At 32.6% G+C, this 25,479-nt stretch overlaps 2 protein-coding genes across 5 annotated transcripts in view; both read right to left on the reverse strand.

Moving 5' to 3' along the window:
- The window catches only part of LOC123703854 (E3 ubiquitin-protein ligase CBL), a 99,005-nt gene extending 82,688 nt beyond the window's left edge, over positions 1-16,317 (reverse strand). For 2 of the 3 annotated variants that reach the window (XM_045652024.1, XM_045652023.1), the window contains exon 1: positions 15,551-16,317. In XM_045652024.1, the coding sequence (XP_045507980.1) occupies positions 15,551-16,092 (542 nt within the window). In that variant the 5' untranslated portion in view covers positions 16,093-16,317. The remainder of the gene's footprint in view (positions 1-15,550) is intronic. The other variant, XM_045652025.1, reaches the window with a different exon arrangement.
- Positions 16,318-17,312: 995 nt separating this feature from the next.
- LOC123703858 lies at positions 17,313-20,366 on the reverse strand. 2 transcript variants are annotated; one of them, XM_045652031.1, is made up of 4 exons: positions 20,259-20,366; positions 18,423-19,315; positions 17,686-17,797; positions 17,313-17,344 (listed from the first exon to the last, which is right to left on the reverse strand). In XM_045652031.1, exons 1-3 carry the CDS (start codon positions 20,265-20,267, stop codon positions 17,707-17,709), a joined length of 993 nt encoding a protein of 330 aa, XP_045507987.1. In that variant the 5' UTR covers positions 20,268-20,366; the 3' UTR covers positions 17,313-17,344; positions 17,686-17,706. The 2 variants fall into 2 exon arrangements, with proteins under 2 accessions (XP_045507987.1, XP_045507986.1); XM_045652030.1 differs by lacking the exon at positions 17,313-17,344 and having other exon boundaries at positions 17,687-17,797; positions 18,394-19,315; positions 20,259-20,362.
- Between the last annotated feature and the right edge of the window lie 5,113 nt (positions 20,367-25,479).

A 25,479-nucleotide genomic window follows, 5' to 3' on the forward strand; every position in this document is an offset into this window, starting at 1 on the left:
TCAGGAAGGAAAACCCGACTTATTTTTATATTATCAACCATACGAGTTGACAATCCAGAACAGCGAAACATAACAAACTTTATCAAAACAACCGTAAACAGCACTCAATTTTGCAACTACCCACATTTTCTATAAATTATTTGCTACCGATTACCGATGACTATATCCTATACTATAGGTATAGTTATATGACAGCACTCAATTATACAACTACCCACATTTCCAATATCAAAAACGACCCTACAACCTATAGGTTTATATGGAACAAAAAATAATCTACGTATTAATAACTCGGGATAACGCGTCTCGATGGACCGTTGATGTCATACGCCAAAGCGTCCAGCATCCTTGAGGGTGCATTGATCCCGCGCACGCCGGGGACCCGATGCCGGTGTGACGCGCGCTTTTTTGTGATGAGATATATGTCGATATCGTCGCTATTATATATTGCAAGTATATTGCTATTTGTATCGATGCTGATTTTGTTGCGGAGTTGATGTTACGTAGACTTCAGTTTATAATGTGAGGATTCCATTCTTTAGGGATCTAAAAAAGAATGATTGGAGCTTCAAATATGAGAGTGGTGATAGATTTTAGATGAGAATTCGATAAGTGATGATAAGTTTTAATTAAAGTATTAATCAAAAGAGTAGTATAAAAGTCATCGTAGCTTCAATTTTACAACTTGTAGCTACGATTTCAGCTGACGTAGAATCTGGTAGGTATACAACGTGGAAATTTTAAAATAAAACTAATTTTACATACTGTTTTATGAGGAGAATAATTAGATATCAAGTGATTTAAGAACAGAATAAAAACTCGAATTACATTGACCTATACAGTGGAACAAGGACAATGAGATAATGATGATGGATACGACTCTGTTCCTATTTAAAAACGATCATTGCTGGAAGTTTTGACGTTTCTGCCATTACTAATGTAAAACGAATTGATCGTTTAGACCTTACAGTTGTAGAATATAAAGCACTGAGGAAATTGCGAGAGGAAAACGAATAACTGTTTCAAAAGGATGTAACATGACAGCAGCCGTTCCTAAAAATGTACTTGAATTTATATTGGACTACTATGAAATGTAAGAACTGTCTCTTATAATATGTTATGAAAGAAACTGTGTCGAATATACTTACTGTACCCATGAAAAACACTTGTGACTTGTATCAGTACCTACATACAACTAGCCAAGTCATACTTATATTTTTGTTCCATGGGGCACAATTATTTCTAAGATATTACCTACGACCTTGGTAAACGGTTTCACGTTAAACTTCAAACAAAGACTATAAAGCCATTAACATCGCTTCTTTTGCCAAGACAATTCAAAACCCATCAATAACCAATAATCTTCAATTCAAGCGTGTCTCGCTCGCCTTCATTCCGCTCCTTTCCTTTCCTTTCCACAGGAATTAAAAGTCCATTAAAACCTACATTCATCAGTGACCGCAAGCAAAGCTCAATCATTTGAGAAACACTATAAATCAGGCTCTTAAAGCCACAGATTTCCTGCGTGGTATCCCGCACACACTTTCCATACATACCTTCTCTCAGTTTTTAACTTATAATTTTATATATTTTTCCTTGTTTCGTATTTTCCGGTGTTGGAGTAAATGTTTTTCATTATTTTTTAAACATTATATAACAAATTTTGTTAACTTTGGTAGAACCGATTTTGAAGAATCTGTTTTTTTTTAAAGCACTAGGCTTCTCTTGTGGTCCCGTATAAATATTGTCTAGTTCGGACGATTCGAACATTCAATTCGGCTTTTTAGTTTATCGTTAAAAATAATGATTTCTTCCTCTCTTTCAAGTTTCAACGCCACACGGTACCTACTCCAGTTCGGTACATCGAAAACCAATTTTCCATTCGGCTGGACGATCACAAATGCCAAGGTATTGAGAGGTTGACATTTAACCGTTCACGATTGGATTACCGCGACGGTTAGAGTGCTTTCACACGTGCCGTTCGCTAGCTCAATTATTATCGTGTAAGCAAAAGATATTATGTTTATAAACAAATCTATATACATATTAGGCAGTGGTTCGTGTTTCCGTAGACAATGCAGAGTGTACCATATAAGTATCGCAATGATATGTTGCTATTGCAATGCAGATTTATCGAATGTATGTTTATTTGTCCTACATACAGTTGAACGCAGGTGAAAATTGATAGAATGTAAAGTTCAACCCACTGTAATATGTAAATTAATAATGCATATCAGTTTATTTTCTGACGATAGCATAGCAAAAGTTGATCAAAAAAGATGTATCAAATACTATGGATGTTGTCAATTGACATCATGACGTCATTGACAACATTATATCACCGTAGATGCCACTAATATTGCATCTACTTAATCCGTAATATAGATCGCTCCCATTGGGAAAAGACCAAGATAACTATAATCATCAGTTACAAAACTCGACACACAAATGTTTAACCTCCTGTGAATTGCTAAATCTGATTAGACAACTTTATTTAGAGTTCCATGTAGTAATTAATCTAATATTTGATAGAAACACACGACAAAAAATTATTGCTTTAGGAAGTTTACCAACCCTTAATTAAACAAATTTTGACGAGCTTACTTACTTACTTACTTACTAGAGTGGCGCAGGGACCCAAAGTGAGTCTTGGCCTCCGACAATAAGAGCCTCCATTTGACTCTATCCTGCGCCATCTCTTGCCAGTTTTCAATCTGGAGGGTGCGCAGGTCTTTGGCGATTTCATCTTTCCAACGGTACCTGGGACGTCCAACAGGACGGCGTCCAGATGGCTGTCCCAGGTACGCTCGTTTCGCTGCTCGATCTTCCCCCATTCTTTCCACATGGCCGAGCCATCGGACGAGCTTAGTTAGTTATAAGTCATTTTATTTTATTCTACATATTTTTCATTGAAAAATCTACTATTTCCATAACCAAGTATTTCACATACAGGTTACTACTTACTCTTAATATTATAGTAGAATATAATCACGTGTAACAGAAACAAATCCGTTCGCTATATTCACACAAGTAAAAAATCAAAAGTAACCATCTTTGGTGTCCCACCGTCGATATACTAAGCTTAAAGGAGGTTGTAGTTTTGCGTACGCTGATTACGTAAAAATACTTTTAAAATTCTAGACGCAGACGCTAGATGAATTCTTAAAACTCTATGTGTACACCGCTATCAAGCAACCCGCACAACTTTGCCACCAGCACGTGAGCTATCTTTTAAGATTATGTTTTCATGTATAGACACAGAAATCAAACTATTTCAAAAAATCTGCCAAAATAACCACACTAACTACCTACTGACATATTATTGACCTAAAGAAAAATCGACAAGACCAGACCTACACCAACCATACTAACATTGATTCCCTCACGTGTGATTTGTGAAGAGGCCTTTACCTAAAAACCGGTCCATCGCTGGAACAATTCAAGCACAATCGATGTTATTGAATCCCTTTCTACTAAGCGCCAGTTAATAAAATTCTAAAGATATCACTCGTGACGGCCAATTTGTATCATATTTTGTGCTTGATATATTAAAAGTTTTCAATGAATTTCATATTATAAAATAATGATTTATTGATCTGAAAATTTACAATGAAATCTAAATTAAACACCTAAGGTAAGTACCAAATTACTTTGATGTATTAGTTAGTATAATTTATTTATTTATCTTTCCTCTACTTGAAACATAATTTGTATAATAGGTACTAGTTACCGACATACATACGTATTGAACTGGAAGTAAACAATTTCACGGTTCTTCATTTTTTTAATAACATATTTACCTACTTTAATAAGACCGTTCATCTCTGTGTGGCAAGAATTAATCCCAAACAAACAAAAATTTTTTCCTCTCTACATTTTAAAATAATACAGTTAAGAAAACCCAAGTACGAGCAAAGCCACCGGCACAAAGCTAGTAATCACATACGTTATAGTTATTTCTATCAAATAAAACCCGAGCAAACTCAATTTTCCCCCTTCCGACAATCTACCCGCAGTTAAACGTAATAAAATATTCCACGCTGAAATTGAAGTGAAGACACCTTCGTTTAATATCTAAACGAAATGGCGTTTTTATTGCATTTTAACTGGTATTTTAGCGAAATATATAGTGGAATTTATGAAACACTAAAATCTGCATAGGATAATTAAATACAGGATAGGTATAGGTATATAATAAAGCTAAAGCAGGACACAGAAGTTATAACAACTTCGGAAATCAGGGTAGCTTCAAGAATCTTTGCAACTTGTAATTTGTTCTGAAAACGGTATATTTTCTATATTTATTGAATTAATTGTGTTACTTATTGATTAACTGTTAGCTATGTGAAGATTTATAAGCCTTCTGAGAAATACTTTCCTTATAATAGCTTAACTATGTCAACACCGTTCTTTGCTTAGATTTCGAAGAAATTGATAATAAAACAGGTGCCCAATAATAGGATAATTGGTTTCTAGAATTTTCCAGTTATTTAGTATTACGCAAAAGTAACATTTTTATCATCTGAGAACAAGTTGATGCTACGCGGAGCCATAATCCTGAACTTTTGCAATAACAAATGGGTTTTAGTACTTCGTAATAATGTTATAGGTAATTATTAATGCCATAATACCAAGTAATGACTCGTAATGTCATGATTTATAAGTACGTTGACCTCAGATTAACATGCCTTTTTATTTTTATTTAAACTTTTACAGGCATTCATATTATGTCTGCTATTATCCTGCTTTGAGTAACATAATAAAAGGATTTAACTAGTACAGAAAAACAGTTATGTAATAATCTGTGTGACATAATATATTATGTAGTAGCAGACGATTAAAATTTAACCACTATAAAACATATTTTACTATATCTATATCACGCATCAAATTAGGCAGTTCTTCCAAAGTCACTTCAACACAATGCTAATCAACCCATTCCTTCTAGAACATTCGAGATGACAACACTGTACAATTGCCACCTAAAACTCAGGGCTTTAGGCACGCGAAAACCTTACACAATATAAAATGGCATCATTGGTGTCAATACACCTTCAAATTCATTTCATATATATACACCTTAATACCATATTTATTTCCCAATCAATCAATTTGTTCTAGAACATTCGAGATGACCCAATTGCCGCCATTATTTCAGGCACGTGAAAACTCTGATCGAGTGGAACGCAAGAGACAATATAAAATGGCTTTCCACGTAAAGAGTTCCGGTGCTCGGCGCATCCGCCGTCAAAACGGATTTAGATCAGGGTTGTCACTGCCCATGTTGTTATTATTATGCATGAATCTACTTAACTATTTTCATTGCCCTAGGGCCTAGATTATTTAAGTTGCACAGCTTGTTGATATATTTTATGTTAAAATGACAAATAATGTATTAACATAGTAAGTAGTTACTATTTTCTGGTAGTTACGATAACAACTTAAGCCTAATCAAATATCGTAAATGAAATACATACATAAAACACGTTCACATTTGTAAATTGAATATCTATAAAAAACACAGATAATTAAATTCTCGGAATCTAAATAAGAATATGTACATTATACTTACATCAAACGAGAGATCCATACGAGAAACTGTTCTTAGAATTTTACATTCAAAATAACCTTTACAATATTTCCCTTGCTAAAATAATAATTTATCAAGTTAAAAATAAAAATATCAAAATTGAGCTTAAATTCATTGTTCTATAAATATCTTTATTATATTGAAATTTTCGTGCATGGCTGATAATAAATAATGCGCGATTGACAGCCCTATTGCCCTTTTCACTTCATTGACGTCAGGAAACGAGAATGTATAGTACAATAATAATAATATTTTTTGTTGGTTACGTATTATATTTTACTTTTCGCAAGTTCGGATTGTGATGACGTCTTTACCAAGTACAATGGTCTTTAATAATACTCGAAGAAAATATTCGTTCTAAAGTGCAAAATGAAGCTTTTAAATAACATTTGGTTACATATCTTGAATTTAATTGGCGTAAGAATTCATAGGTACTTATTTAATTACTACTATGTAAGTAGTAAAAACGTACAAAAATTAAAACCGGTTGTTTGTTGTTGAACATGTTGTTTTTTTTTTGGTTGTTTTAGTTTAACAAAAAAAAACTACGCAACCAGATAGGACAACCCTGATAAGTCTTCCGCTAATAAAAACAAAAGTACATAGTACTTATTCCTGAGTAGCGAAGACTAGTTATATTATTTTCTATCCCAATACCACTCAGAATAATACAAACCAGCCAGCCACCTTTGGGAATAATATGTGTGAAACCACGTAAATAGCTTGTATACAGTGGAGACAAATAATTAAGACGTACTTATACTACACTTAGGAATTTAGTAAGTTTCCACAGTAACAGAGGCTGTTTGTGCAGATTGCAAGTTCTTCGAATAGTTATAAGAAACTTGTACGAAACATTCTACAATTATTAATATAACAATAGGATATAATTTCCAAAATTATTGGAGGTACTAATACGTTCCATAAGTGGATCTACCTACTCAAACGACCTGCCATTCAATTATTACCTAATCACCCGCTAACTATTCGAATGAAATATTTGCCATATCTGGGTATTGATACAATCTTGATATCTGAATGATAGAAGATAATTGTAGTATTAATTAAATAACCACCAGAATGTATTTTTAAAGCATACATAAACTTTATTTGCCTACCTATGCCACGTAGGCTTCTACAAAATAGCTTGAAGCATTTCTTAACAGATGACTAAGACATCATCTCCAATATAAAGCTAGATGCTTTAAGCTATATTGGCAGGTTCAAAGGTTCATTTGAGCATAGCTTCACAGCGATTTGGTCACGCTCACACGCTCCATAGAAGGTTACTGTTCTAGTATTACCTAGTAGGTAAGTATATGTAGTATAGACTATATGCAGTGGAATGGCATTGATCATTCCTTGGCAGTAATTAGCGCTAAACATGAAATGCTTGATCACCTAATTCCGAAGTAAAGGTAGAATGGACCTTGAAGAACAAGGACGATTAAAAATACGAATGCTTCTATTGATACGCAAAACGCACGAAAGCATTTATGTATATGAATAGTGCATTGTGTCTGCCCTGTCTAAGGGTTTTGGGTGTTCTCGTATTAATTTAAAAAAAATCCTATAAATGATTATAATATACGCGACAAGCGTTCAATATTATTGAAGTGAAACTTCTTTATCGAGGTTGGAAAAAAAAATTAGTGTAACATTTTTTCGTTACGCGTGACATTTTTCCGTTACGCGCCATCTTTTTCTTATCCCTACCACGCGTGATTCGACGTATTTCTGTAAAGTTGCATATAGTAAATTATTTTTTGAAAAATAAGGTCACAAAGAAGTTTCACTTCTTACGTGTGTAGTGTGTACACTAGTACACGCACACATTTTGTTATTTTCATGCTTCAAACTTATTCTGTACAGTTCACATTTATTATCCTAACGCCACATCCATCTTATTTTGAAACAAGCAAAACCTACCTACCTACCTACATCACCACACGAACAATAATTCACTCATCAACATAACCACATATAACCCTACCAAATTTAAACGTTCATAACACAAAACACCGTATCATGTAACCCGACCAAATTCAAACGTACTTAACACACTGGAGTTAATTAGCAAACCCATGGCGCGTGTAACTTTATGTCTACCTACCCTCATCGTTCGGTTAACCAATATAGATCACATAACACATTCGACATGAAACCAAAGCTGGCAATGAAATTCATTGAAATGTCACCGAATTGAGTGTGAGGTGAGATTGAATTACACGCTATTAATTTGGCTTATTGTTTCAAGGAAATAGACATTTGGATGTGGTATATTTTAATTAATTAGAATCAATAGTATTCGTACGTACATTAGTACAGAGGTATTACTAAAACATTAAGCAAGTGACGATAAGTTACAATAACAAAAATGTACAGAGAAAAGTCACAAACAACATAAATACCAAATTTTCAAAATAACTAAGACACACAATGCAAACACCTACGACCACAAACAAGCATTACGATTATTTAAATGTTTTATTTAACAATAATGTAGGTAATTTCCAAAAGCAATTCCAAAATGTATAAACTAAATCTCTCTTTCAAAGTCTCATAGTTAGTAGATTTCCAGAAAATCCTACACGTATTCATTTAGAATATACTCCACCCATTTCCCCGTCCCCGTTTGTCATACCGCATTCAAAGAATCTCCGTCATGTATTTCTTAGTATTTATTTAGGTCCATTCAAAGCTAAGCTCCTACATCTGTATGAGGAATCGTGTCGATTTATTCAAGGTAATTCGTTTACGTTTTCACTTTCCTATTGACATATCGTTAGGGATTTAGATATTTTATGTTGTGAGGGTGTTTAGGTACAGTTGAGTTGATCTTAATATTTATATTTGTTGTCACATCATCATCAAATGAGTAGGTATCTACTTCAAATGTGAAACAAAATGCTTTCTAATGAACTAATTCTAAGTCTTATCAAGTAATCCTGATTACTCAATAAGCAAATCAAACCAAACAAACCAAAAAAATGTAGAATAGAAGATTGAAGTACAGCTTTTTTATAGGATCTAAATCTACTGCTATTTAAAAAACCTCCAGTTACAATCGAACAACAACGTTATCTAACATGCAATTTACCTTCCTTTATAAATGAAAATATAAAGGTAAAAGAAAATACATGCCACAGTTAACTTGCTCCGTTATTAAAGAGGTAACAACATCTTTAGAGGAACCGTAAAAAGGAACGACAAAGGTCAGGAAATAAAATTACGTACCTGCATTGAATTAATAAACATTCTCTTTTCATTCTTTTATAAACGGTAAATTATATTTAACCTTCAATAATTGGAATCGGTATGAAATTCACACAAGAAACGGTAAAATTAGTTATAAATGTGAAATATTTTTAACCTTTATAAAAAACTCGAAAATAACTAGAAATTAATCTTGCAATGTTCATACAAATATACAGTGCATTGAAAAATGCGCATACAATTAGTGAAAGTTGAATCATATACCCATCTCTTTCTTCCTCTACATAATAATATCTGTCTTCTCTTTCGTTACAAAAAATACTTAAGAGGCAGTCAAAATTTCAATCTCAATTATCCACTCCAACCATTACCAAATTGCGAAATTTAACTTTCAAAACCAAAATGTTTGACAACAACGCAATAAAACAATCTTCATACTTATCAACGTCAAACTCCCTGTTTTCCATTTCGCGAAGGAAAATATCAATAAATCAAAGAGCCTGTTTACATTTCGAAACTTTACAACTTGTTTGTTTTACAGTGGTAAAGTATTACATCGCTAATACAAAAGTTACAAGCGTATGAAAAAATAATTACATTATTTTTGTAGCGAATCATCGTTTGTTATTGCTATTATGGTTTTGAAATTTATTGTTATACTAGCGGCCCGCCCCGGCTTCGCCCGTGGTACCTACATGTTTACGTTTTCTCTCCATAAGAACCATCTACGTACTTCAAGCAATCTAATATATAAAAATCAATGCCACTTTTCGTTGTAATTCCATAACTCGAGAACGGCTGAACCGATTTCGATAATTCTTATTTTATTATATTCCTTGAAGTACGAGGATGGTTCTTATGTAGAGAAAACGTTAATATGTACCACGGGCGAAGCCGGGGCGGACCGCTAGTATGTATTATAAAAATAAAAGTAATCGAGTTCTCGAGTTATGCGCTGACCAACACATTTTGCGATTCATTTTTATATTATAGATGTAACTACTGCAGTCCTACAATATAGATTATCTAATAAATAATCTAAAAAAAAAAAGCAGTGGTGGCTCAGTGGTGAGACCTCGGACTTCGAATCGATAAGTCCGTGGTTCGAGACCAGTCGAGCGCGCAGGAATTAAATTGATTTTTCAATTTATCTGCGCATGTTGTAACATCACCACTGCTCGAACGGTGAAGGAAAACATCGTGAGGAAACCGACATGTCGAAGAATTAAAAAGTTCGACGACATGTGTCATCCACCAACCCGCACTTGGCCAGCGTGGTGGATTATGGCCTGTACCCTCATAGGAGGCCCGTGTCCCAGCAGTGGGAACGTATATGGGCTGATGATGATGAATAAATAATCAGTGTTCATTTTCAATTTCATTAGCACTTTGTTAATTGTTCAGTCGATTGGAATATTAAGCTTTATCCGATTATCTATCTATTGTATTTGGCATCATCGTAACTTGTAACAATATAAAACAAGTTGTTTATGTGCCTATTGTTCTAATCATATTACATACTTGCAGTCGCCCTGGCTTCGACCGTCGCACATTCATAGCCGGGATCACGTACAAATCCAATGAGGAAAGGTGTTCTAGTTCATGTAATTAGCGCGTTCAAACAATCTCTACAACTTTATATGATTACAAGTTGGTATAGAAATAGTATTCTTTCATACTTTAAAATGTCTACAAACGTATTAAAAGATCATCATTCATCACAATAAAACTGCATACTTGCACAGGCACATCAATCAAACGAACATTCGATTCGATTCCGTTCTGTGACGTCACAGACAACCAACGGCCTGACCGTTCCACCAACAAATTCTCACATCAAAAAGCCCTACAAAAGTTACCATACCGACAGGAAGGAACTCGCCCTGTCCTGTTAAACTCGTATTAATTTGTATCCTGTGACACACATACACAACTTACACAGACACATATATACTGTATACTTAAACACACACATGCTGTATACACACACATGCACACTAATGAGGCAGTGCATGATCGTACAATTGATAGTGATTTACGCACAATGACACCCATTTGGGTGGAGATTTTAATATTATGCAGTATGGCTGACGGTTTATAATTAACTTTTAAGTGTAGTAGATAGAAATTATTCCTTATTATGAAATGAAATGAACATTATTCATCCTGTAAATGTTGACCACATTACAATCAATAACTGTAAAATCAAAAAGGAATGCGGAAAAGCTTACGGATGTTACTTATTTCGTGTGTATCATCATGGTTTGTTAATCATTTTCATTTTCAGGCTCCTGAAAAACAGTTCTTACTATCTTAGGAGCCTGGTTCGCTCTAATTTGTAAAATATTTTAAGTGAAATAAATGATTTATGTATTTATTTATTTATTTCAACATTTTTGTCGTAATAAATACACTATTATAATTATTATCGTTTTGTTCCCAACATCCGAAGCCATCTTGCACAGACTAAAAATGTTCTTGTTTCCCGCGGAATTGCAAAAAAAAAATACAAAATAAACTGTCATATTTACTTCACGGGCACTCAGGGCGTGATTGAAGTTAAACAATAGTACACCCTTGGCAAACAGATGCCAATAGAAAATAGGATTTCTTCATTCATTTCAAAGGAAAAAATGTTCATGAAAAGGAGAATGCCCATTTTTGGTACTGGTTTTTCTCATGCATCAAGACAACAATATATTAAAAAAAATCTCGGCAATTTAGAGGCCTTCTTACCATCGGAAAATATATTTTGAACAGGGAATGTTTTGTAAAATCTAATAAGACATGTAATTGTTTAGATCCGTTATTATAGATTTAGTGTCCATTACCGTTTACATTTTTTCTACAGGTTTTTTCTCATGCATCAAGATAAAAATACTATTAAAAAAAATCTCGTCAATTTAGAGGCCTTCTTACTATCGGAAAATATATTTTGACCAGGGAATGTTTTGTAAAATCTAATAAGACATGTAATTGTTTAGATCCGTTACCATAGATTTAGTATCCATTACTGGTTACCACGGTAACCAAGCGGTAACTATTATGACATTTACTATGGTAAATAGCTAATATTATTTTCATTGAATTACAAAAAATCAATTAACATAAAATCACTCTGTAAGGTATTTTTTTAAATACACTGTAGGTTGTTTTAACATAATATATAGTGAAGTAAAATAATATAAATATATATATAAGAAAATATTATTATGACATAGCTTGTAAGATAGCTTGGAAGGTAACCAGTTATTTCTTATTTGTTTCTTTCTTCGAATATGTAGTGTAAAAATGATTCAAACAACAACAACAATATGCAAACCGAATAAAAACTCTATTGGCATTTTTTAAATATATATATTTAGGTTTTCTTGAAATCCGTCCCGGAAGATTTCTGGTGCCTACCTACACTAGCCGAGGAACAGATAGACTTTGTCTGAAAGCATAAGCTCTACGCATAGATTAAATATTATGTTAAACGAAAAATAGCTTTCAGACAATAAAATACTACCTAAATCACACATAAACCTAACTAAATCGGGTATATTTAAGTTTTGAGGTTAATTCACATTTTTCTCAATATCTTGAAAACCCCTGTTTTTATCACAAAAAAATGTATTGGTAAAAATCTTTTGAATATCGAAGAACCCCCCAAAACCACTCTGGCATTGACGCAACACTATACGATGGTCCATACTTTCATGGGCATTCTCCTTTAATTGAGTTTTATTTTTATTATTTATTATTGTGAGAACTGGGAAAACGAGATACAATAGCAATGGTAAATGCTTTCTTTATCTTCATTTTTATTACTTTCAATGGGGATGACAAGGAAAATACATGTAGGTACATACATAACTATGCTTTCTACAAAATCAGCGTCAAAAATAAGAAAAGAGGTAGAATAATTATTATTATAACGTAATCATCTCAATGACGAAAACTATTCATGAGAGAAATGCATAACTAAGTAATAAAATAATATAATGAAAAAATCCGTTAAAAATCTTTATTTACTAAAAATATATAATACACGTGTAAAATCAAACACTAGAAAATACAATGCATAACTACTTGCTTTCTATGAATATAGACCAAGACCAAAAAAGCTAATTTCTATTAGTCATTATCAGTAACTAATACCAAGGCTATGATGGTGGTTAACAACAAAATCTATTACTCACTTTTATCTATCCTATATCATATCTTTCATTTATTCCATTCAGTGTGATATTACATATCTAATCATGAATGATCGATACAGATTACGTTCATTCAACTGTCTTATAAGGTAGAATATTAGATTGTATTGTATTAGAATAGTTGACGATTCATTGATTACCTCAATCTCAACATAATTTATAAGCATATTTCCTTACGAAAATTGAAATAATTGTGTACAAGTAGGTACAATATTATAAAGATTTCAATGATAATGATAATCTTGATAATTAGTTTTATTAATAAGCTCAAATTAAGAAATATTTGACTAAGAAATCTTTAAGAAAAACATTTTACCATTAGAAAAGAGAAAGCTAGAATTAATAAATGTTTATTCTATCCATCTATCTCTATAGGATGAACACATAATTAAAAAATATATTACATTATGAAAATGAGAAACAACTGTGTACTAGTACTTAGTGGTATTTATAAAATCCTTGCTATTATATAAAGCCATATAATATATTTAAAGGCTCACTTAGATCATTAATGATAAATCCCACCTACTACTTACGTCTAAGTTACATCCACTTATGTTCCATTATCAATTGAAATGTGATACTATGTAATTGCATACACACAATAGGTATGCTTACATTGGCTAAGTAATGTAACTTAGTCAAGTTATACCCTGTTAGCTTGAAGTGGTCTATTAGAAATTGATCTGACGTCTTTAACTTGGCCATAGTGTGTGCTACATAGGTGTTTTCACAGCTTTATAAAATACTAGCTTTCCACCCGCAGCTTCGCCCGCCCAGTCAAATAAAAACCCGCATAGTTCCCGTTCCCGTGGGATTTCCGGGATAAAACCTATCCTATACCCCGGGGTAAAAAGTAGCCTATGTCTTTCGCGGGTATCAAAATATCTCTATACCAAATTTCATGCAAATTGGTTCAGTAGTTATGGCGTGATTGAGTAACAGACAGACAAACAGAGTTGCTTTCGCATTTATAATATTAGTATGGATTGTTTATGTTGTAGTTTTCACTCACTTCAAATAGAAGTCTATTTGATAAGACCTTCACAAAACTCAAAATCAGATTTATAACTATCAAAGTGTCTAATTTCTATGATTAAATTTGTGTTATGAAAGCAGTAAGGCAGAATACGTTTGCGTTTGCGTTTCCGCGTTTACGGAGACAGCTAGTATTTAGACTTAATTATCATCACCATTTCTGCACAAAGTTAAAAAACATTGTTCGCTAACTACAATAAAAAAGACAATAACAAGAGAGCTAATTGAATAAACAACTTCAAATGGGAAGTAAGAATACATAAGAATAAGAAATAGGCATTGTATGAATCATTAAAAAAAATATAACAGCTATTCAATATAGCGTTTGTTCGATGAGAAATTATTAATTCCTGTATATTATGTTGTGGGAACATTTTAGTTTGTTTTTTAGAGTATTATAAGTTAATTAGGAGACAGATGTTATGGGAAATAGTTTTACACTTTGTTAGTTTCTATTCTACTTGCTTATTTGACAAATTTTGTTTTGCCAAGACACACTTATCTAGTTTTATAAAACTGATTTTGACCTTACTCACAGACATCAAGAATATAATATGTATCTACAACAACAAATACATTTAAATCATTCAAAACCTTTCGGATGAGTTTGTTCTCTGATATATATAATATATACTTTTTTTTTTAAATAAAAAGAAAAGAGACATAATTCTATGACCTAGTAAAACCTGAGTTCAGACTTAATAATGTAATGGTATAAGAGATTACAATAATAATTAATAATACTAGGTTCAAACATGAGTTCATGAACAAGAGCTTAATTTAACCTTAAGTATGCATGCTTTTTGTTCTGTTCAAGTTATGCTAAATTAGGAAATTTAGTTTTATATTAATAGACATTTGTGCATGTGATTGATTTGATTTTGATTCTGATATTTCATATTAACGGACAATAAATATGTAAACCTTCAAATTTTAGTTATTTCAAGGTAGCTATATAAAAAAAAGATGATAGTTTAATTCTATTCCTTTTTCAGACATATTTTTTTTCTATCAGTGTAAGTTTACATATACCATACAATTTAAAAATGTAAATGTAAGTAATATTTAATTTACTAATGTTTGTCATTTGTGTATTAACCACTTTATCGCTTTTCCTACTAATATAGTGTAATTTGGTTAAAAATAAATGAAGTAAACCTGTAAATGATGTGAAAAGAGACAGTAAAGCCTCTGAGATTATGCCTGTTACATATTATTAACAGAAACAAGGTCGCTTACCGAGCAAATAAATATTTATTCTATGCTTATAGATTAACATTCAATGAACAATTCATGTTACTACATATTTACAGACATTAAAGTAAGTAAACCTTTTTCATAAACACTTATAATATTGCATGTACATGTTGTCATGCTTTAATTAAATTACGAATGTACTATTGAGACGCACAAGTATCTGTTATATGTATTCAATACCAATAGAAATGTTCATTTAAAATATTAACGTATATAACGATTAACGACGTAAAGAGGATGTACATACCTGTTTCCAAAGTTGGATCTCCAAAACTCCGCAGCATCACTCTTCGTGATACGAAACTGGTCACCGGCGAAGGTCCCATTGGGAAACATCGCCTTCAATTCACTCAACATGTGACTAAAAACAAGGCTGAGCTTCGTCAAATTACGCCTGTAATGCGAATTCTCGTCAAACATTTTCTCTTTACCTTCCTTGAACAGTTTTATCGCCTGCTTGCACTTTCTAATCAAATTAATAATAAATATGTTAAAATGTTCATTATTATTCAACTCCTGCATATTGTCCTCATATTTGGAGTATATAACACGCAACCGCTGATATGTATCAGGCAAAATATCCAGTATGAACGGCGGGCTATTCTTCAAGTTCATCTTGTGATGCTGACATAGTTTCACAACTTTGTCCATCAGTTTCCATGTCTTGTCCAATGTCCGTTTGTCGGTCGCGAGCTTCGTAGGGCATACCGCATCCGAAAAAGCACCATGTAATTTAGAAAATATGGACGATATATTTTTCTGTTGTGATTTGTGACGGGGGGCCGCCATATTGAGGAGTCCGATGACATACAAAAGGAAATAACTATTTTAAACAAAGACACTCAACTTAATACACTTTCATCACTTTATAACAAGATAATCTAACGCGTGTTTTCTCATTATCACGTAGACGAACCACATTTACGATACATATAACGCACCAAGCGGCGAACGATCGCTCACTGACACACGCGTGTGACAATTAATATTTGACAAGTGGAGTGACATGTACAACTCGAGCTTGGGTTGAGGGCGCTTTATTCATGCGTGTTGAAACTTGAATGAAAATGTTAATGTTGCCAGTGATAAAAAAAATAACTTATATAGATAGACAGCTGTTGTATTATTTTACAACACAGTTTTACCAAATAATATTTTCTACTGATTTTATGTGAAACGATTGCAATTATAAAGATAACAATTAAATTAAAGCAAAAGATAGATAATATAAAGAATACCATACTTACGTGATATGTACCATCCTTAGAGTACCATCTTCTTTTTAATAAATTTAAATCTACCTACATATTTTTAAACTATGTAGTATAATATTATTTAACGAAGTGAATAATATTGTGATGTAGTATTTAAATCTTTTATATTTAATTTATATAAATACTATGGCGGTTTAATATTTTTAATTAATATTGCCTGTAGATTTGTTAAAAATGTTTGTGTGTTTTTTTACAAGAGTGCAGTGTAACAATTTAAGCATTCTCTAAATAAATAAATAAATTGTTTATTTGCAAGTAAACATGGTATAGGTACATAGGTGTTAATAATAAGATACATTATTTCTAATCCTTTAAAAGTGTACAAAACTATAGGAGTACAGTGATAAACTTTGTTATAAATTGTGTTATAAAATTATTATCATATTAAAGTCAATTTAAAATAATCGCACAATATTATAATAAATTTAAAATCAATTTAAAATAATCGCACAATATTATAATACATTTAAAATCAATTTAAAATAATCGCACAATATTATAATAAGTCACTATTTTTAAATGAATTGCCCAATGCTGCCATCTATGTCCATTCAATGAAAACAAAACTGAATTTTACTGAGGTTTGACGTGAATCTTTTTAGTATTGAGCAGCTTCACTAGATGGCGTGGAAATAAATTATATACAACGTGCCATAATTAAAGAAGACCATGAATTTTAATTTAGTAGACCGTATACTATTAGTTTTTGTCAGTATAAAGTAAAACACTATCATAAACATTTTATAAAAACACTTTATTAACAAAAAGCGTAAAAAAACTTACGGATCGCGTCCAAAATGAGATACTGCGCTCAAAAACACAGATAATCGATGTAGCTCATAAAGCTGCTGAGCTGAAATGGAACTGGGCTGGCCATGTTTGCCGAATGTCGGAGGAGTTGTGGGCAAAAATTACCACTTTGTGGATCCCCAACAAGGACAAAAGGCTGCGCGGCAGGCCCAGGACAAGATGGCGGGACGAGCTTGATTCCCATTTAGCAGATTGGAGCAAAATTGCTCAAAATAGGGAGAAATGGATTGAGGGAAGAGAGGCCTTTGCTCAGCAGTGGGACAGCCTTGGCTCATAATAATAAAAAAAATTAACAAAAAGATTTAATAAACGAACATAACTATTCATCATCATAATTCGCTTCAGTTGTTGATGTTGTAGTCCTTTTGTGTTTGCGGCGTCTGTTGTGTCTTTTTCCTTTAATGTGTTTCCTGAAACAAAAAAGAAAACAAAATATAAGTACCTAGTAATTAAAAATTATAATCGAAACTATTAAATAGTAATATTATGTAGGCACGTTCACGTATAGCTTAGGCTAATTGTTCTATGGTTTTCCACTAGATGGCACTAAGTTCAAATTACATTAATTTCTTTAAGTTATTTTTCATCGTTTAGTGTTTTGTTATTGATTTGTATTATTATATTATACTAGCGGCCCGGCCCGGCTTCGCCCGTGGTACATATTTCACAATAAAAAGTAGCCTATGTCCTTTCTCGGGTATCAAAATATCTCCATACCAAATTTCATGCAAATTGGTTCCGTAGTTTCGGCGTGATTGTGTAACAGACAGACAGACAGAGTTACTTTCGCATTTATAATATTAGCACAGACTAATAACAATATATACTACGTATAATATTAGTATGGATTATAAGATTCGAAATTCGATATTGTAAACTTTTTCTATTATAATTTATGACCAAATAGCGTTATTATTAGTTTCCTAATATATTTTATTATTACTCGATTTATTCGCAAAGAATTACATAAAATTGTAGGTATTATTCACAAAATCAAGTTAATTACCATCATTAGTCACACACACAAATCATTACTTCTGAAATTCCGAACAGGGACTCGTTTCATGTGCTATAAATTTCAGAATCCCTCCCTTCACTCCAATAAACACGTTGTCAGCTGAATCCAGAGCAAAAGTAATAACACCACTAACATTAAAAGTGCCTAAATGTTGTGCACTAGCATTATCAGCATCTATCCTATAGAAATTACTGTTCTCATCCATAGCAAATACTTCGTCAGAACGACTTACAAACACCCCAGTCATCCTATCACTTGGGAGCCCTTTAATTTTAATAGGTATACTTTGGCCATTACGCAGTACGTATGACGTTTTTGTGGCTACGAAATACATGTTGTTTCTAGGGTCTATTGTCAAGCCGTGACCATTGGGAATCGCCGCGAAGGTCTCCTGTTTCTGACCGTCATTTGTTATCTTGTGGACGCGATTTTGCGGCCACGTTGCAATGTACATGGTCATTCCGTCGCTTGTTACAGCTATGTACATTACGTCTTCACCGAGAGCTGTGTACAATTCGATAGACCCGTCATCTTTGTATTTATAGACACCGTTATCAGTGGCCAGATAGACGATATCGTTGAGGTTATCGATGCATGTGGACTGTCCGAGCCCGGCGACTTTTAAAGTTTCGGATTCACTGCTTGGATGTAAAACTTGGAGACTCATTTTCATTTCGTCGCTTATGAGGGTGTAAAATACGTTCCCAGTTTTCCAATGGATGCTCATATCTGCGGGTGTTCCTGTTACGTTTCTCTGTTCTTCGAAGGAATAGTAGAAGTTATTGAAGTGTTTGAGATTAGCGCAGAATTGTTCTTTGTTGGCTTGTAGGAGCAGCCCTTGGCGCGTCATCACAGGACTCGCTAATAGTTGCGTGGTTATTGTGAGTAGGAAAACGATTGAGGACTTCATCTGAAATTGTAAGGTTATGTCACTTTAATGGGTGGTATAATAGAAGGGAGATATTTTTATGAAACTACACAGGGACTCGGTACGGTAAGTATTTAGTTTTAGTTTTCATGCTCGACATGTGAGCAGTCGGTTTGAGTATTAATTAGAATATAATATTTTATAATTTATATATTTTATTAACTTCTGATAAATGAATGTGCATATGTAAAAACTTTCGGCAAAATCGCTACAGCACTTTTTATTGTTACAGGTCAAAACATTTTGTTATCGGAGTGATAATATGACTAATTTCATGGAATGTAAACAAATGAAATGATATATACTATCTGCTATTTCACTTGCACTAATCATTTACATACAGACATACCTACCGATTGAAAGTAGTGTATACCTGCTAAGAACTATCTCTAGACTCTATGAGCATCCGATTTTAATTAGCAATTTTTAAGTCACTTTATTTCCTGATTAATAAAACATTATTCAAAATCTGATAAGTAGCTCTAATTATTTACTATTTAGTATTTACCTTCTAGGAATAAATAGCATAGAAATTTGTCTTTTCACAGTAGGTAATTGCTTCAGTTACCTAGATAATTATTCAAATTATAAATCACCAAACTAATATCTACATACATCACTAGGACGAAGTATAGTATATTAAATAGTATTTTATTTCTTATTGAAAAATAAAACTATGTACAAATTGAATAGTGAGTCATTATCCGATCATTATCAAAAACCCGCAGAGTTCCCGTTCCCGTCGCATATCCGGGATAAAACCTATCCTATGTGTTAATCGAAGTTACCCTCTATATGTGTGCTAAATTTCATTGTAATCGGTTCAGTAGTATTTGCGAGAAAGAGTAACAAACACACACACATACACAAACACAAACTTTCGCATTTATAATATTAGTAGGACTAAAAATCTAATAGAACTGACCTTTAACATTATATTAACTTATATCACATTTATTCGTACACTCTCCACTATCACTTTATATACTGAATGTCTTTTAACCAGTCCGCTATATATATGATAAAGAATTGTATAGTTTATCAACAATGCTAACAATTATTTTGTTTACGTTATAGAAATATGCGATAATAAACAAATGAATAGTAAGAAAATTGAGTCAACCGGCAATTAATTTATTTGTTACTTGCGTTTCGTTAGAAATCTCGTCGTAGAATTAATCGTGGAATTAAAATCGATAAGTGCTTGGTGTGCAATTTTACGCTCATAATAACTTTTTACAAAGAAAAATATTTTTTTATTATATTGGCTAGCTGTGCCCCGCGGTTCTTCCCGCATGGTTCCGCTTCTATTAGATTAGACTTAGTATCACTACATACCTATATAAAACAAAGTCGCTTTCTCTGTCCCTTTGTATGCTTAAATCTTTAAAACTACGCAACGGATTTTGATGCGTTTTTTTAATAGATAGAGTGATTCAAGAGGAAGATTTTAGTACATATATAATTTATTAGGCTTTAGACAAAGCGGGCGAAGCCGCGGGCGGTAAGCTAGTGTTTATATAATATAGTCTATTTATTTATTTATTTATTTATTTATTTATTTATTTATTTATTTATTTATTTATTTATTAATACTTTATTGCTCTTACAAATTACAACTACGATACATTGTAACAAACGGCGGCCTTATCGCTAAATAGCGATTTCTTCCAGACAACCTATTATAGCCTTCCTCTATAAACGGAATATTACATAAGATTTTTCTAAGTTCAGGATTTGACCAAACAAACACACTCTTCGGCTTTTTAATATTCTATTAAAAACTCGTTCAAACAATTCTTGAAGTATTGTAAAAGAGTTATGTAGGTGTTTCAATCGAAACGTTTTTCATTTAAGGGCTGATTTTTCAATCCTTGGTTAAAACTTACCCGTCTAATAAAATATTAAGCTTACATGCAATATTAAAATGTTACGTGTAAACTGTCAAATACGGGCAATTAGACTACATTTTTGAAATTGTAGTTTAATACGTTATCCGACGAATAAGTTTTAACCAAGGATTGAAAAATCTGCCATAAATCTAAGCCTACAAAGACTATTTTTCGGTTCACACATTTCAATATGAATATACTTAATTATAATGCAACTAATTTACCTAAGTGACTACAAAATCGGGTAAATTATTAACAAAATTAAAACACACCGACAGTTACCCGAATTCATCAACACATCAGCACTTGACAATTTCCAATTTTAATATATTAATGGAATTCATTAAGAGGAGCGATGGACGTCGCGTGGGCTTATTAATTCGCATAATATCCAAATTGGATGAATCAACGTTTACCAAGTGTCGTACTTAACAATAATTAATCGTATCCTATTCCTATCCTACTAATACTTATTACAAATACGAAAGTTTTGTGATAATACTGCTTTTAATCCATTATTCCAATTCAATAGGTACTTACAAAGTTACCTACAAGTGACGGCATAGTGCTGAATCTTATTATTTTATGCTCTTATACCGTTCCATTCTAGATAGGTCACCTGGTGGTTCAAACTTCAAATGACCCATAATTTTTTCAACATGGGCCTGTAGTTTAATACTTTATACATTATTGACTTATCAATAATTTCATGATACCTACCTCAAAGAATTCTCTCATAGCTCTGTTCATAACTTCATTTATTATAATAAATTAATAAACTAAATAATAAATGATATTACGAGTACAATATTCAGGGCATTCCGTGAGTAATCCCAAAATAACGACCGGACGCGTTCTTCAACGGAACCCCTAATTTAAAACTTTTTTTGCACCTCTACTGTTTTTGAACATGTACGTAATTTGTCGGAACAGTTGCATAGTGTGGAAGTGGCTTTTTCTGCGCTTTTATTAGCTTTACATGTATGTTTGTATGTTATATGTTATGTATCTGAGCTAGCGCGCAAGAGCAACTTTTGTCTGCGCAACTATTTTGTCTCTCCCATCAACTACTTTTATATTTATGCGTAATCACTATTTTCGTCTGGGTCGATTTTTGAATGCTTGGACAATACTTATCCATCCAATAAATACTTTACACGATAATATTAAAATGTCACGTAAACTGTCAAATACGGGCAATTAGAATACGTTTTTAAAATGGTAGTTTTATACATTATTCGACGAATAAGTTTTATCCATGCATTGAAAAATCGGCCCTAAATAGTGATTTTACTCGTACGTTGATAAGACGTAAAAGCAGCGAAAAATATTGAAGTTATACAAACTACTTTTTCAAATATAGGAACACAAAGTTTGTCAGGTAGATTGTAGATAATAATACATATTAATAAATAATAATAGTTAAAAAAACTAAAAAACACGCTTTTTATAGAAAACAGAACTAAAAAATAGAAAATTTTATCAAATTAGTGTATTGTCATCGGTCCTCAATAAATCTACAAAGTTTGAACGAAATCTGGCCGTTTAAAGTGGGTCAAAATCGCGCCCAAAGAAGTCGGTTACAAACATACAAACATACAGGTGAAGCTAATATAAAGCGTGTAAAAAAAGGTTCAATCGCGTATATCATCTATATTATGAATACGTAAAATAAAATAAAGATAAATTCAAATAAATAAATAATATAGTTAATATTCAAATAAAGTTGAAGAGTTTGTTTGGTTATAGGCTCTATTATCATTACGCTAAGACCAACAGGAGCGGAGCACAGCTAGTCTTATACAGAGTGTCCCACTGTTGGTATACTAAGCTCAAAGGAGGTTATAGTTTTGCATACGCTGAGTACGTAAAAAATACTTATAAAATTCCAGACGCATTTTTTTTTCAAATAGATGAATTCTTATAACTCTATGTGTACACCCATAACAAGCAACCCGTCCAACTTTGCCACCAGCACGTGAGCTATCGTTTAAGATTTTTTTTTCATAGACAAAATTTTTCATATTAGAGAAGCGGTATATGCCGGCTGCGCGAAGCTAGAGAAGAAAACATGAATTTTCAGGAAAAATTTAGCAAAACATTTTTGACGTAATTTTGATGTTTAAGTATTTTTTACGTGATCAGTGTATGCAAAACTACAAGTCCCTTCGCGTTTAGTATACCAATAGTGGGACAACCTGCAGTATATAGCGTATAAAAGCCACCTCCTTACTTTCTAAGCACTTGGCCAAGTAACGAATGTATATTTGGCCCAGCATCCGGCAATTACATACATGCGTGCTTTGTTAACTTAACCTAGCAATGGCTACTGTGTAATACTAGCTAAATCACACATATTTGTCTGCTCTCAAAAGGAACCTATCTTTCCAAATTAATCAATTTTTTCATTAATGTAGCGCCTCTATTGATCGTAGCGTGTTGTTATATAGCCCAAAGCCTTCTTCGTTTAATATACCACAGAAAAATAAAATTTAATTTCAAATCATAAGGTCCCGAGCTGATAAGGCCCTCAATACAAACAAGAGACACATTCAGTTCTAAAGCATAAAAATGCTTATGAAAATAAAATAAAAAATGTTAAGAATAGGAAAAATTTGATGAAGACAGGATTCGAACCCGAGAATTTTACCTATTTTTAAATTAAAATAAACTTTCAGCTTTACAATATTATTGCCTACGCATATCTATAATAATTATTAGGGATGCGCCGGATACCGAATACATATTCGGTATTCGGCATATTCGGCATCTTTTTCACTATTCGTATTCGGCCGAATTATCCGGTTTAGGTGCCGAATATATTCGGTATGAGTATTTCTACTTTCTTGGCTATAGAACTAAATAAATAACTTCATATTATGAATGATTTATGTCATACTATACACAAGTCAAAGAAATCCTATGAAGAATGTTTGAACCTAAGGCACAGAATACATAATAGTAGCTAAACGCTACCTAAGGTATACAGGGTGTAATCGTTAAGTGTGCACAGGCGATTATTCCGTAACTATAACAGATATCATAAAACCTTAAACTGATATTGAAAGTACTATACCTAATGAGTAAAATGACAATAATAATTTTTTAAAAATAAAACGAGAAATATCCAAAAATGTTACATGAAACGCTCCCATACATTGTCCCATACAATGTCCGAGACGACATCCTCGATTTGGAATACCATTGTATTCCACATCGAGCTCTATTTACAGTCTCTAAATGAACTTTCATTAAAATTTGTGAAATAATTATAGCACAAAATCAAATAACAAAGCAAAACCTTTCATATTAAATGTTTGAAATAGTCATATTTCATACTAAATGTATGGGAGCGTTTCATGTAACATTTTTGGATATTTCTCGTTTTATTTTTAAAAAGTTATTATTGTCATTTTACTCATTAGGTATAGTACTTTCAATATGAGTTAAAAGTTTTTTGATATCTGTAATAGTTATGGAATAATCGCCTGTGCACACTTAACGATTACACCCTGTATAAAATAAAACGATCATTACATTTCAAACCAACGTTTATTTTATAAATTTACATCAACATAATTTTAATCATGTTTATTATTAGAACTTAGTCAGTAGATATTTAATATTTATAATACTTTAAATCCTGAAGTCTGAAGACAATGCTTTTAGTCCCAATAGAAAATGACATTACGTCCGCTCATATTGCAAACACTAACTTAAAGTAAAAATATAAAATTTTTAAACAATTTAAAAATTTTAATATTTTGTGCGAAGTTTCAACACAACTGAGACGGCACGGAGTGCGCGGGCGATATACGCGGGTGGCGAGCGGTGAGGTAAGGCTCGCTCGCCACCGAGCCCGCAGCTACTTGCGACCCGTTAGAACCGGTTTACGCATCAAAACACGTCAAAACATTGAACCGAATAATTCGGCCGAATATTCGGTTCGGTAAGGTTCTAACCGAATAGTATTCGGTATTCGGTTATTCGGTGAAACCACTATTCGGCGCATCTCTAATAATTATCAATAGAGTAATTTTATATAGAACTAGGTTTCCGCCTGCGGCTTCGCCCGCGCAGTCAAAGAAAAACCTTTCCCGTAGGATTTCCGGGATTGCGTCATTTTCCCGGGATAGAAAGTAGCCTACCGTAAAGTGGGGTTATTTGGTACAAAATTTATCGAAAAAAATATATTGTAACGAAGTATGTACATCTAATCCTATTTTGATATTTGTTTTTGACAGATTCTACAGT

Source organism: Colias croceus, chromosome 27 (assembly GCF_905220415.1).
Source record: "Colias croceus chromosome 27, ilColCroc2.1".
Classification (NCBI taxonomy): domain Eukaryota; kingdom Metazoa; phylum Arthropoda; class Insecta; order Lepidoptera; family Pieridae; genus Colias; species Colias croceus.

Coding starts and splice junctions, on each gene's coding strand:
- LOC123703858 (XM_045652031.1), bottom strand. Junction 17,798..18,422: donor CCCTGTTCGGAATTTCAGAA/GTAATGATTTGT, acceptor TTTTTGTTTCAG/GAAACACATTAAAGGAAAAA.